Below are 14,098 nucleotides of genomic sequence, written 5' to 3'. Positions count from 1 at the left end.
TTTCATGAAATTTTGCACAAAATTCTAAAATTATATATTATGCCTATATATCAAATTTGATGAAAATCTGTTAAAAATTGGAGAAGTTACAAAGATTTTTTTTTTAATTTTCCGATCGTTCCAATCGCAACTATATGTATATATATGTATGTATATATATAGTCCACTGATTCGGCATGCTCCGATTTATATACTAGTAAAATTATATTCACGAATAACTCCATAGTTTCACTCAAATATCTTAAATTTGTTCCAAAACAAATCTCGTACATCAGTGCATATGATTCCCAACTGGTTCTAGCATCCCCGGAACGAAGTAACTGCTGCCAGCCAAGTCTCACATAAGTGTTGTGTTACAAAAGTTGCAAGTCATTGTTTATAGGTGTTCAAAGTTAGTAACTGATCATACATACTGGTCATAGATACTTACTGATCATAGTTACTTACTGGTCATATGTACTTAGTGGTCATAGTTAATTACTAATCAGAGTTACTTACTGGCCATTGCTACTTAGTGTTCAGAGTTACTTACTGCTCATAGTTACTTACACACATCTGTGCATATGATTCTCAACTGGTTCTAACATCCCCGGAACGAAGTGACTGCTGCCAGCCAAGTCTCACATAAGTGCTGTGTTACAAAAGTTGCGAGTCATTGTTTATTAGTGTTCAAAGTTAGTAACTGATCATACAAACATACTAAATGGTCATAGATACTTACTGTTCAGAGTTACTTACTGCTCATAGATAATTAGTGTTCAGAGTTATTAAGTGCTCATAGTTAATCACTGATCATAGTTATTAACTGATCATAGTTACTTAAAGTTCATTGATACTTACTGATCATAGTTACTTAATGTTTGATGATATATACTGGTCATAGATACTTACTGCTCATAGATAATTAGTGTTCAGAGTTATTTAGTGCTCATAGTTAATTGCTAATCATGGTTTAATAAATCGTCCGATTTTTCCTATGTCAACTATATATATGTGTACATATAGTTCACCGATTCGCCATGCTCCGATGTATATAATAGTAAAATTAAATACACGAATAAATCCATAGTTTTACTCAAATAGCTTAAATTTGTTCCAAAACAAATCTCGCACATCAGTGCATATAATTCCCAACCGGTTCTAACATCCCCGGAACGAAGTGACTGCTGCCAGCAAAGTCTCAAATATGTGTTGTGTTACAAAAGTTGCAAGTCATTGTTTATTTAAGTTCATAGATAGTTACTGGTCATTGATACTTACTGGGCATAGGTACTTGCTGATCATAGATACTTATTGATCATAGATACTTACTGTTCTGAGTTATTAAGTGCTCAGAGTTAATCACTGCTCAGAGTTAATCACTGCTCAGAGTTAATCACTGATCATAGTTACTTAATGTTCATAGATACTTACTGATCATAGTTAATTATTGATCAAATTTACTTAATGTTCATAGATACTTAATTTAATTTTTGATCATAGGTAATTACTATTCATACTAACTTTTTGTTGAAAGATATTTACTGATCTTCTATATATATTGTATTCCGATATTAAAAAAAAAAACAAAACGAAATTCAATAATAAAAGATAGCCTTTGAATCAAATTAGATTAAAAAAAATATGTTAAGAACTGTAAATGTTGTAATTTTTTTCTAAATATTTTCCGATTTTTCCCATGACAGCTATGTGATATAGTCGTCCGATCTCACCCGTTCCGATTTATATATGATTGAGAGTATATAGAAGACTAGCTGCAAAGTTTTATTGAGATACCTTCAAAACTGAGGAACTAATCTAGAATATATATACTTTATATTGAAAAAGAGAAGAAGGAATTTGTAACTTGAATTTAGAAACGTATAGAAAGTATTATCTGAGTTAGGAAAACATGAATGTTTATCGGTTTAAAATTTAATTCTTTATTTAACTTAAAATTAAATCCATTGATTTGAATTTTGGAAATTAAAGCAATCCAAATAACACTTACTAGAGCTGGGAAAACATAGATATAAATTAATATAACCGATCCATAAACAATGTATCGTCTAAATAAAAAATCCCCTTCTCAAGTGTATTTTTTAACGAGTAAATAAAAACACTCCAGTTAGTTTCCTTTTTTTGTCGTTGCTTTTGAAAGTTTTTATATTTTTTTGGTCTACTCTTGTCAGCTTCGTCGGACAGATACACATAAGTAACTATACGTTAAATATAATATAATATATAAGCTTCATCGTACAGTTAAAAACCTAAATTAAGTTTGTTTTCAAAGGAAAAAATAAGATGTTTGTCTGATACATAAAACGAAAACACTCGTGGACTATAAACGCTTAGATTTAACTTAACAAAAAAAAAATTAATAAGAACGATAAACGCACTGCTATGGCTAGAGATACAGATACAGTTAAGGATTACAGTTTACAGTATAGCCTAAACACAAAACTTAGAGAGTCGGAAGTTCCGGCGGAAGAGATGACTACGCATTGGTGTGCGGCTGGATGACTACCCATCCGTCGTTCTCCACAGAGTCGGCGGTGCCACCGGTTGTTACTGATCCCTCATCCTGCTGGCTATGAGGATGGGGATGTCCTACATGAGGATGGGGATGTGCTACGTGAGGATGCGGATGGGGATGTCCTACATGAGGATGTGGATGAGGATGAGCGACATGAGGAAGGGGATTGGGATGTGCTACATGAGGATGGGGATGGGGATGTGCTACGTGTGGATGCGGATGGAGTTGACGCGAGGCTGGCAGCTTCTCCCACTGCTGCTGCAGATTGTTGTACAGACTCTGCAGGCCCTCCTGTAAATTAAATTTATTTAAATCAGTAATCTATAATTTTAGTATAATACAATCAACTCACCTTATCCTTGATCTTACGCAGCAGCTCCTGCTTCTGTTCGCGCTCGGCACGATCCATCTGAAGGATGAGCTTGTCCTTAAAGTCCTGCGCATAATACAGGTTCGTATCCACGCTGAGGTACTCCTTGGCCATGTGCCGGTGCTCCCGATAGATTTCCTGTGACTCGGCATTATTTGGAATGGGTGGCTCCGGTTGCAGCTCAGGATCCAGAATCTCGGCCAGTGACTGTTCGGTGCCATCGTTCTCATCCTCATCGGCATCTGTGGTATCACCGTCTACTATCGCCATGTCCAACGAGTTGATGATACCCTGATCCTGATCCTGTTCCGTTGTCACCAGGCCACCATTCACTGCGTGACTGAGGAGTCCATTTGAGAGGACTGCCTGACTGTTGATGTTGTTGTTGTTGTTATTATTAGTCAGATCCGTGGTGGTCATGATCACCGGCTTGGTGTCCGTCACCGTGAGTCGCTCGCGGCCATCACTCTTGGCTGTAAGTGTAAAGGGAATTATATTATTTATTATTTACGAAAGTTATTAAACAAATAAACTTTAAAAAATATCATTTAAACTAAAATGAATATTAAATATATCTAGGTATGACCTAATAATATCTACTTAGAATAGTTTTATTGATCAAACATTTGTTATATCAAAGTTGTTTTTTTCTAGACTTAATTTTGTATATATTTAACAATTTTGGTTCCCTAAAGTATTGTTGTGGAAATATTCCTTGTAAATATTTATATATTCTATATATTTTTTATGTATTATATAGTAATTATATCTTATTGGTTTAAATCATTTCAACGTCATCAATTGAATTTATGCATTTTAGAAATTTAATAAAATGCATAAATATGTGAAAAAAGTAGCGTAAATATTTTTTTGTATATAATAATTTTTAATTTATATAGTATGTAATATTTAACTCTAGAAGAAACAAGAACAGAAACTAACTTCGGGAAGCAGACAATTAAATACCCTTGCAGTTTTTCCATTTAATTATAAAATCAAATAGAAAATAAATAAAATATTCCTTAAATCGTCATTTATCGATATTTTTATATGACCATTTTTTCAACAAATCCAAAAATTAAAAAAGGCATAACTCAGTCAAAAATGCATTCATTTTGATTCGGAAAGCTTTCCTATATTAGTTATTATTAGATTAATAAATCTGCATACTGAATCAAACAATTAAAAAAAATTAAATTTTTAAAAATTTTTTTGACAATTTTAACGATGTAACCCCTTATAAAATTTTGAAAAAAATTAACAATTTATTTTTGCTACCGGAGATGCTAAGATCGAATCCGCTGTTGATGCTGATCAAGAATATATATAATTTATAGGGTCGGAAATGATTCCTTTAAAAGTTACAAGCTTCTGACTAAAATTATAATACCCTGCAAGGTTAATAAAAAACCTTAAAAGGGTTTACTTAAAATATGAATTGCTTAATCAATGGACTAGTAAGTTTGTTTAATAAATAAATAATAAATTGGGATATATATTGATATATGATAAATATATAAAAAATCATTTTAAACTGGACTTACACAAGTCATTGAAAGCCAAATAAATTAATATAATTTATTGATATTTCCACAGTGTGGAAAATTGTCAATAAAATTGAAGATTTCCAATAAATAATTACAGCCTGCAGAAAAGGGTTTAATAGTTTATAATCAAAGTTTAAATTACTTTGTGTATGAAACTTATTTAATTACATTATAATTTATAAAGACAATAAAGTAGTTTTCAAGGATTTATAGTTTTTAGTCAAAGTTTAATATACTTTTTGTATGGAACTTATTAAATTTATTGATAATTTATAAAGACAATGAAGTAGTTTTTAAGGGAAATCTTGCTATTATTAAAACATGTATGAATCTTTACAATTAACTAACAGCTAATAATTTCTTATTATAGCTTATGATTTTTTAACTAAAACATAAAGACTGTTGAAGAGTTTAAGATGTTTATATTAAAAATGGTTTTCATTTACTATTACAGCTGGGAATTGAAATAAGTAATAAATATGTTACATATTAATTCCCATTTCCATTCTTTTCTTTAACCTAGGTTACCTTTTTCACTAGGTTTAAATTCTAGTTAATTAAGAAACTAACATTATTGGTAAAAAATAAGGACCTACTATATATGATCCAACAACTGTGCAGATCGTTGGTCTGTTTGGTATTGATGAGGGCCCGAGTATCGCACATTTTGGCTACTCCTCCGATCGAACTTATTGCCAAAAGGGGATTAGTAACTAGCCTTATGGCTAGATTTAATATAGGGCACTAAATGCTATACACGATATTTTGCCAGAGAGAGAAAATCCTTCACATTGTTTTTCCACACCTCTCGAAACTATGAGAAGAAGAGATCACTGTGCTCACTCCCGCTTTTCTTATTATTCTGTTTCTGTGTTTTTCTTGCGATGACGTGTTTTTCCTTTCCGCACACACAAATTGCTTGTTGATTTTCCACAGAACACTCTTGCTTTTCTTTTTTTTTGTGTATGTGTGTGTGTGTTTTATGGGCTTTCTTTTGTTTTTTTTTTTTTTGGGGGGAAAAACAAATCGCAAACAAATAGTAAAAACGATTTGTGGAAAATTCACTTGAATTTCGAATGGGTTCTATTCGAGGGTTTTCAGCAAGGGGTACTTTTTATGGATAGGAACCGGCGGCAGGCGGCTGACGGCTTCTGATGGTTCGCGTTGATGCAATGATGCGGACAATGATTCCGACGGTTCCGGAACATCTCGCGGAGCACTCAATATCGCACGGCTCTCGGACGCAGACTGAGGCCAAAGCCGAGACATCCCACAGCCACCAGAAAATCAAACAAAACGCGCCAATTCTCGCGCCGTGCCGGATCGGGGATTGCCTTCCTCTAAACGCTTCGCAGACGTGGCAAGATCGCTTGAATATATCTACATATGTATATTTCTCCCATGTATATATTTATATATATTTATGTACATATATATCGGGGATCGGGGTGAACCGAGAGGCCGGACCGGGCCATTCGCATTCGCTGGCACTGATGACGCGGCACAGCGAAAAATCTGTGGCATCATTCCCAAACTCTTGGCGGGGTGGAAAACGCCCAGAAAACAACCCATCAAAGCATGGCACATCCCAGGGAAATGTGTGTTGGTCAAGTGGTTTCTTTGTCTGCCATCCGAGATAATTGCCACACGGAACGAGCCACAAGCCACAAGTTAAAGGCTGCCGCCAGTCAATGTGGTGAGTCATTTAGTCAATTAACCCAAAAGGCATCTATTTCATATAGCCACTCGATCATAGAGCATAAAATAATCAAAGATACCATTCAGATGATCTTTGTTTAAGGTTGGTCATTTAATTGATATCCTTAAACTAAGGTTTTACAAATGGTAGCTCTAGTTTTTATACACTCAGGGATCTAGTGCCTAAATTTACTCGACTGGAGTTGCCAAGATCAAGGGTGGAGGTTCTTAAGAGATTTGGCTTTGCTTCTTTTTGGATTGTTATCCTTACCCTAGAAATATCGATAACTGGTGCCTTATCGATTTTTAAAGAAAAATCGTATATATAATCGAAGTCTTAAAGATGCAGTATTTAAAAACGATAGTTTGTTAGATAAATATCATATCGATAATACAAGAAAAAACAAATTGGATTATTTAAATATTTAAATGCAACAGTTTTCGATATTAAAGCAAATCAATATATAAAAATTTAGAATATTTTGGATATAACATTGAAAGCGATATATTTGTTGATATATTATTGGATTTTATCACTCGAATATATAGCTTATATATTACAGTTTCTTTGTTGGCTTAGTCAATTTATTATTGCATTGTTTTTATAGTGTAGTAACTTGAACAATACCTTTTCAAATTTATTTCTTAAATACAAAAAAAAAAAAAAATAATAATAATAATAAATACAGTCAGAAACTATAAATATTAAGGACTAAGATATATGTTTAAGGATAATCGTACAATGCCTCCAAAAAGCACAACAAAACTAAATAAATAAATAAAGCTAGGAAATAGATTAAATTAAATTTATTTGAATTAAAAAACCACCATCCTAAAGCTCGTCAAAAGAAAAAATTAAAAATTAAAATTAATTAAAAAATTATTAAACATCTCATAGTAAAAATGTACAACATCTAATCTAACGAAAATTTAAATGGCCTTTAAAATGAACTAGAAATATCACAAAATCTTTGTTAATTTTTGTTTAACAAAGTTACTTTTGTAATTTAGAGACATTTTATAGATCATAAACTATGAGAGATTTATCCCTAAAAACTTTCCCCAATATAAACCCAACAAATAACTATAAAAGAAAGTTCCCAAGGAGATCCCTCACTAAAAGCAAGTCTCCCTGTCTAGAGAACCATTAAAAAGGTACTGCCATCGATCGAGATCTCAAGATAAATAGACAGCTAATACATCTTTGCCACCCACCAATTCCATGACGAACCAAAAGGCAATGAAGATTCGAAATTCAGATTCAGATACAGATACAGATACAGAGATTCATTGAAATTCATTGCGAGCCCGAGATGAACATTGATCGAATGCGATGATTAATGCAGTTGGCATCTGCAATTGGGAAATCTCAGAGGGCGAAGGAGATGTAGGGAAAACTGGGTGGCGTTGGGGCGGAATCATTTTCATCGTTCGATGCAGCCGGTGGCCGAGGACTGAGATCTCTCAGAAGAACCAAGGAGAGCACTTTTCGAGTATCATGACTTGGCCTAGGATGCATTTACTAAACATGGGATACTTGCAGACATAAATACTGTGCGTATATAATGTGTGAATCTATCCGGGGGATATGTAAGTCCAATCTCTCTATGCCTCTGCCTGTCTGTGTCAACCGAGAGCCAAATGAGATTTGCCCAACATTTCCACACAACACGAACATACAAATTGGTACATACATAGATATATCCCCTATATAGATGAGTGATCTATATATAAGTGTGGTCGGGTGTATGCGCCATATAGACGAAATCAAAATAAAAGTGAGATTATTGCCGGGTGAATCATGTTTTTCTGCGATTGTTGCTCCGAGAGTCCGAGGCAGCGCATCATCATGTGTGCGTTCCCTAACACACCGAAAAAAAATTAATTATAATCAATATCATTATCTAAATTCTTTGGTATCTAATCTATTGAAAAAATCACTTTAAAAGCTTATCAATTAAATCAGATAAATAGTAACTGAAGTGTGTGTATTTATAGATTAAATATTAGAAAGTCAGGAAAACTGCGATATCAATTTTAATAAAGCATGGTGGGGCACCAAAATTTCAAAGTAGGAGCTCGAAAACAAATGTTCAGGTTTTGGTTTTGTAATTTTACAATTCACGTTGTCCTAAATTAATTAATTAATATATGATTTAATTGGTATTTTGAAGAGATTTTCTTCGCGACAATGTGTAAGTTTTGTTTTTGTAATTTTACAATCCTTCTTAACATTAAAAATTTAAGTTTTCCTAAAATATTGTGATAAATACACAATTAAGATACTTAGGTTTAAGTATTTTTGCAAAAGCACTTTGAACAAATAATTAAACAATTTTAAATAATTTTTTAAAAAGATTATACTCATTTTTCTTGGCTTCTTTCATTGTAAAGTATTATTTTAGAATTAAAAAAATATTTTCGGTGTATAACCCCGCCCTCCCCGCAGCCCGATTTTGGGGTGTTTGTTGTTTATGGTTGCTGGGCATCGACGGAGCATGCCTTTGCCTATAAATCTGTCCCGAAATTGCCAGGCTAAAGCCAACAAATTACAAATTATTTAATTGTGCAGCGAAATTTTGTGCAACTATTTGGTGCTCCGATACCCTGGACTTACTCAGAGATAAGTGGGGTGTATTGATTTAACAAACAGCACAAATTAAAACTAAATATGAATATTAAATAGGTTTAAAACGTAATGCTGTAAGGATATTCTATTAATTTAAGTAATAATGATTCCTAATAGTAATACTTTAACATTATAATTATAAATACTTTGGTGATATGCATAAATAATCCCTACAGAGTATCAAAAGATCGTTAGATAGCGATTGATCCGAATGAGCGCACTAAATATTTATAATTTATGCATTCGCCGGCACCGCCAGAGACATTGACAATTGAATAATGCTTAAAATGATTCCCTCCCTCCCCCTCCCCTTCTTGGGCATTAAATAATATGCACAAACACCGCGGCGGCTAATTAACCGAGAACATTGCCGAAGCGACAGAGACGGGGCTATAAATCCGAGAGAGATAGCAGGTGCGCACGGTGAGTGCATTGTTTACACTCGAGGAAAATGCGTCACCTGCGTTGGCCGAAAGGCTAACATGCAACAGCTGTCGTGCCGAGGTAGAAAAAATATTTTAGAATGCGTCAAACTATGGGGATTAAGTAAGTTGTCTGAAATATGTACGATAGGTATGCCAAACAATTGTGATACCTCGTATATAGGGTATATGCATATATCTTAAAGTCATGGGAAACAGGCAGATTCTATGTTTATGCTTCAGAGAAAAGAGTAAAGATTTCTTACAAGCCTAACTGCAATAAGTGTCTCTTTGAATTAAATGAAAGAAGATAATATTAGAATATTTGGAACAAAATAATATAAATAATTATAAGAATAATTATATTTGGAATGCCTCTTAAAATAAGTTTAAAAAAATATATATATTATAATAATATAAGACTTATGTTTGAAAAGGGTTTTATTATTTAAGAATTATATTTTTCAATTATAAATCTGAAAAGGTCCTGATCTTGGCTTTTACTCTTATGTTCATTTATTATTTTGCAAAGAATAATACTTGTAAAAGAAAAGCATACCTTGAGAGATTCAAAACCACTATTTTAAATATTAAAATATTTGTCATAATATTAATTTATAATTTAATGAAGTTCAACTGAACAAAAGCTGACTATATTTATATATTTTTTGCCCTAATTTAAAATGGCTTTTAAAAAGACTTTCTTGATTAAAATAACTATTTTTCTATTAGCTATTTTTATGTAGCTTTTAAGCTTATTTAAGTAAGAAGTTAATAAAACGAAAATAGCATAGCTTAAAGTGTCTTTAACACGTTAAGTAATTTAAACGAATATCTTTCTTTAATAGCTTTAAAAAATATATATATTAACATACAGTTTTAATTAAAACAAAATTTGAGTAAAAATAGTAAAAGAAAACTCACCATGCGTGCTGCTGCTGCTGCTTTCGCTGCGACTCAGATCGAAGCCATTCTGTAAATTTCAATAAATCACATTAAAATATAAACATAATCAAGGGTCTAAGCCTGATACCAAAATATAATATGTATATAAATTTAACTGATAAGATTTTGTCCTGGTAACCTTCAATTAGAGCTAATTTCCATTTGCTTTTAATTTCATTGTCTTTCAGCTTTTACTAAAAAAAACCCAAAGCAAGAAATCCTAGCATACTTTTTGCAAAAACTTTAGAAAAGCTTTTAAGCAAATTGTTACTAATTAACCACTTAATAATTAAGTTAACATACCGCCTCCACATCCAGTGTAAGCTGCTCCATGGGCGTACAGGCCATCTGGATCATACCATTGCGTATTGTCTCAAGGCGCTGGGTGGCCTCCGCCGATGAGGTCAGATTGAAGCTATCGTTGCGACTTTCGTTGCTCTCCTCCTCGGGTATCGCGTCCCATCGATTGCTGCTCATATGGAATAGCGGATTATTGTCAAGTTGACCCGAATTGGTAGGCGTGATGTCTGCCGATGTGGATGATGCTGCTGATGAGGTATTTTCGGTCATTGAGCTAGTTGTTGTCGTTGTTTCTGTTGTTAATATTGCTTTTGCATTCACATTGGCATTGGCCGCCGTTGTCGGTGTTAACTGTGTGGATGAGGGACTCAGTTCCCCCTCATCCTCCAGCGAACTGAGGCTATCCGATTGAGCGGCCACCGTGCCATCGCTCTCTTTGGTGATAATCTAAAGGAAAAGGTTATGTTTTAAGGACCAAAAGCATACGTTACAAGAACACCAACCTGTTGATTCACAAACATATATTCCAGAGCCTTATCCGCCCCCGGATAATCTTTGACTATCTCATGCATAACCCCTACTATGTACTGCATCGAGGGTCGATCCTCGGGCGCCGTTTTCCAGCAGGCTGTCATTAGGTCCTCAATGCGCTTCGGACAGGTTGTCAGCAGGGGCGGACGTTCTCCTAAAGAACACAGTTAAAGATAACTTCATTTAGTGCTTATTTTTGTAGTTTGAATTATGGCGGACCGAGTTCTTACCCTTGTAGATCTTCCATTGTATGGTGTAGGCATTGTCAATGCCCTTGAAGGGCTGCTTGCGGGAAAGAACCTCCCAGAGGACAATGGCCCAGCTGAAGATGTCACATTTCTCTGTGTACTTGGAGCCCTCAAAAACCTGCAAGTGAAGGGAATGTACATAAATACAATTCTATATATGTATATATGAATATCTTACCTCTGGGGCCATCCAAGCGGCACTACCACGATTGTTGGTCATCATGGTGGACTTGTCAGCCACAGTGCCGAAGTCACAGATCTTAAGATTGCGTCCCTTGTTGGTAAGCAGCAAATTCAAGGGCTTGACATCGCGATGGATCAAAGGCTTGGGCGTCATTGCATGCAGATAGGCCAGGCCCTGAAATATGAATATCAAATTGTTACTAAACTAACAGAGTTCAATAAAAAGATAATCTTAAAAGTTATAAATGAATTACAAGAATAATTTTACATGTATAAACACCCTTATCTTGTTTTTTTTTTCAATTCAAGTGTGGAAAGTTTACCAAATGTTTGTTTGTGGGCGAGGACGACCTACCTCAGCGCACTGGCGCGCCCAGCTCATGGCATGAGCCAGCGAATATGCTGGCTTCACCTTGCCATGGAGGAAATTGTGCAGTGATCCACCCTCGGCATACTCCATAATCAGATAGGTGGCCTGCTGGTACGATGAGATACCATGCAGCGCAATAATATTGGCATGTTTCACCCGCGACAGCTGCTTCACCTCCTTCTCGATGTCCTTTTGCTCGGCGCTGGCAAAGAACTCCTTGACGGCCACCAGCTTATCGCGCCAGACGGCCTTGCAGACAACCCCGTATGATCCATGGCCGACTTTCTGCAAACGGAAGAGAAGTATAAGGTGAAAAATTATGTATATATATTAGTGAGGTGATAGTGTTTGTACCTCTCGGAGCGTTATCTCGCTAAAATCCACATAGGTTGCCTGCAGTGCGTCCAGCGATGCGGTGGCCATTTCCCTGAGATGTCAGAGATCCTGAAGCACCTGCTCTTGGGGATGATATCCCTGCCTTCCGGACGCCTTTTAATCTTAAGGAAGTACTGTGGCTTAACTTTTCTCCTAAAGGGTTCGATGTTTTTATCAAAGATTCCCGTCTTCTGGGGAGTCCTGGTTTGTTTTTGGATTCCTTTCTTGAATTTTGTTAGTTTTGATAAGTGTTCCGAGGGCTCTTTCAATAGTTCTTAAAGAAATTTCAGGTTTCTGTTCCGCTTTTCAAGACTTCCAGGTTTTGGGTTCTGAGCTTCATGTTCCTTGCCAGGTTTCTAGTAGCAACTTCCTGCTTTAGTTTGCTTTCCCAAGGTTCCAGAATCTTGGTGTTCCGTCCAAAACTCCTCCCAGCTTTCCAGGGGAATAAACGAAGGGGAGCGGGGAAGCAGCAATAAAAAGGTGGCCAGTGGAAGGGACGATCAAGACGAGGACCAGGACAAAAACGAGAACGAGGACGTGGGCGAGGACGAGACGGGTGACGGTGACGGAGACAGGGGGCACGAGCTTATATCGACCAACAGATGGAGATGGAGATTCCAACGGTGGGCAGTGCGCATATCACATCCTCTCCGGCGTTCCACCGCTGCGGCGATTGGCGACGGACCTCCTCAACTGCTGCCGGACGACGGACGTCAACGGGTCGGCATCAGGCGTGTCGAATTGGCGATTCGGTTGCGTTCCTCTTTGGAATTCTCCGTTTTGTCCCAGGCAATTAATTATTTTTCTTTTTTTTTCCGTATGTCGCTCGGGAAGTGCAGTGTGCCCGCCGGCTTTTCCGCCCATAAAACCGAAAACGGGACGGCAAAGACATGAATTTCTCTCTACGCGCCAGCTGGTCACACCTAAGTTACCTACTACTACAAAGTTTCGCACCCGGTATAAAAAAGATTGAAATAAGGTTTAAGACTTGGCTATTCTTGAAGGAGTTCAAGAAGGCAGCATGTTCTTAGCAACCTTTGCCTCTATATGGGTGTTGCGCTACATGTTCCTAGGAACATCTCATCTTCAGCATTCATTAATAATTCATAAGTATTTCATGTGATGATGATGATTTGATGATGTTTTATACAAAGTTACTGGTCCTAGCACATCATCAGTGACAAATTCAAAAAGTCAAATTGATGAATTATCAACAATTTTTGCAAAAAGTTCACCAATGATTCGTTAACCATTTTGGATTAAAAATTATTTGTTTTTCTTTGTTTATTATTGTTTGATACAAGCTGTTTTATTTATTTTTTTATTTTCATACCCTTGCAGGGTATTATAATGCAAGTCACAAGTTTGCAACGCAGTGAAAGAGTTATCTCCAACCATATATAGTATATATATATACTTGATCAGCATTAAGAGCCCTATCGATCGAGCCATATCTGTCTGTCTGTCCGTTTCTACGCAAACAAGTTCCTCAGTTATAAAGGTATCTCAATAAAACTTTGCAGTTAGGCCTCTATGTATATGTATATATATGTATTTATATAGTCCACCGATCCGTCATGAACCGATTTATATACTAGTAAAGTTATACAGACGAATAAATCCATAGATTTATTTAAATAGCTTTAATTTGTTCCAAAACAAGTCTCGCACATCAGTGCATATGATTCCCAACTGGTTCTAACATCCCCGGAACGAAGTGACTGCTGCTGGCCACGTCTCAGATATGTGTTGTGTTACAAAAGTTGCAAGTCATTGTTTATTAGTGTTTAAAGTTAGTAACTGATCATACATACTTACTTACTTACTTACAGATACTTACTGATCATAGTTAATTCCTGATCGTAATTATTTATTAAGTGATCATAATTACTTCCTGATCATAGTTACTCTAGTCATAGATACTTATTGTTCAGAGTTACTGCTCAGAGTTAATTACTGCTCATA

The 14,098-nt window shown here is 35.5% G+C and overlaps 1 protein-coding gene across 2 annotated transcripts; it reads right to left on the bottom strand.

Moving 5' to 3' along the window:
* Positions 1-2,111: 2,111 nt before the first annotated feature.
* On the bottom strand, positions 2,112-13,025 carry Tak1 (TGF-beta activated kinase 1). Of its 2 annotated transcripts, XM_020942255.2 has the most exons (9): positions 12,113-13,025; positions 11,744-12,043; positions 11,384-11,563; positions 11,188-11,323; positions 10,930-11,111; positions 10,430-10,873; positions 10,106-10,154; positions 2,868-3,358; positions 2,112-2,806 (listed from the first exon to the last, which is right to left on the bottom strand). In XM_020942255.2, the coding sequence occupies exons 1-9, from the start codon at positions 12,179-12,181 to the stop codon at positions 2,477-2,479; spliced, it is 2,181 nt and encodes a 726-aa protein (XP_020797914.2). In that variant the 5' UTR covers positions 12,182-13,025; the 3' UTR covers positions 2,112-2,476. The 2 variants fall into 2 exon arrangements, with proteins under 2 accessions (XP_020797914.2, XP_020797915.2); XM_020942256.2 differs by lacking the exons at positions 10,106-10,154; positions 10,430-10,873; positions 10,930-11,111; ... (2 more) ...; positions 11,744-12,043; positions 12,113-13,025 and adding an exon at positions 5,029-5,782.
* Positions 13,026-14,098: the final 1,073 nt, after the last annotated feature.

Source organism: Drosophila serrata, unplaced genomic scaffold (assembly GCF_035046125.1).
Source record: "Drosophila serrata isolate PLE 108 unplaced genomic scaffold, ASM3504612v1 contig_253, whole genome shotgun sequence".
Classification (NCBI taxonomy): Eukaryota; Metazoa; Arthropoda; class Insecta; order Diptera; family Drosophilidae; genus Drosophila; species Drosophila serrata.
Note: the sequence above shows the minus strand (reverse complement) of the source record. Positions and strands in the feature narration are given on the sequence as shown.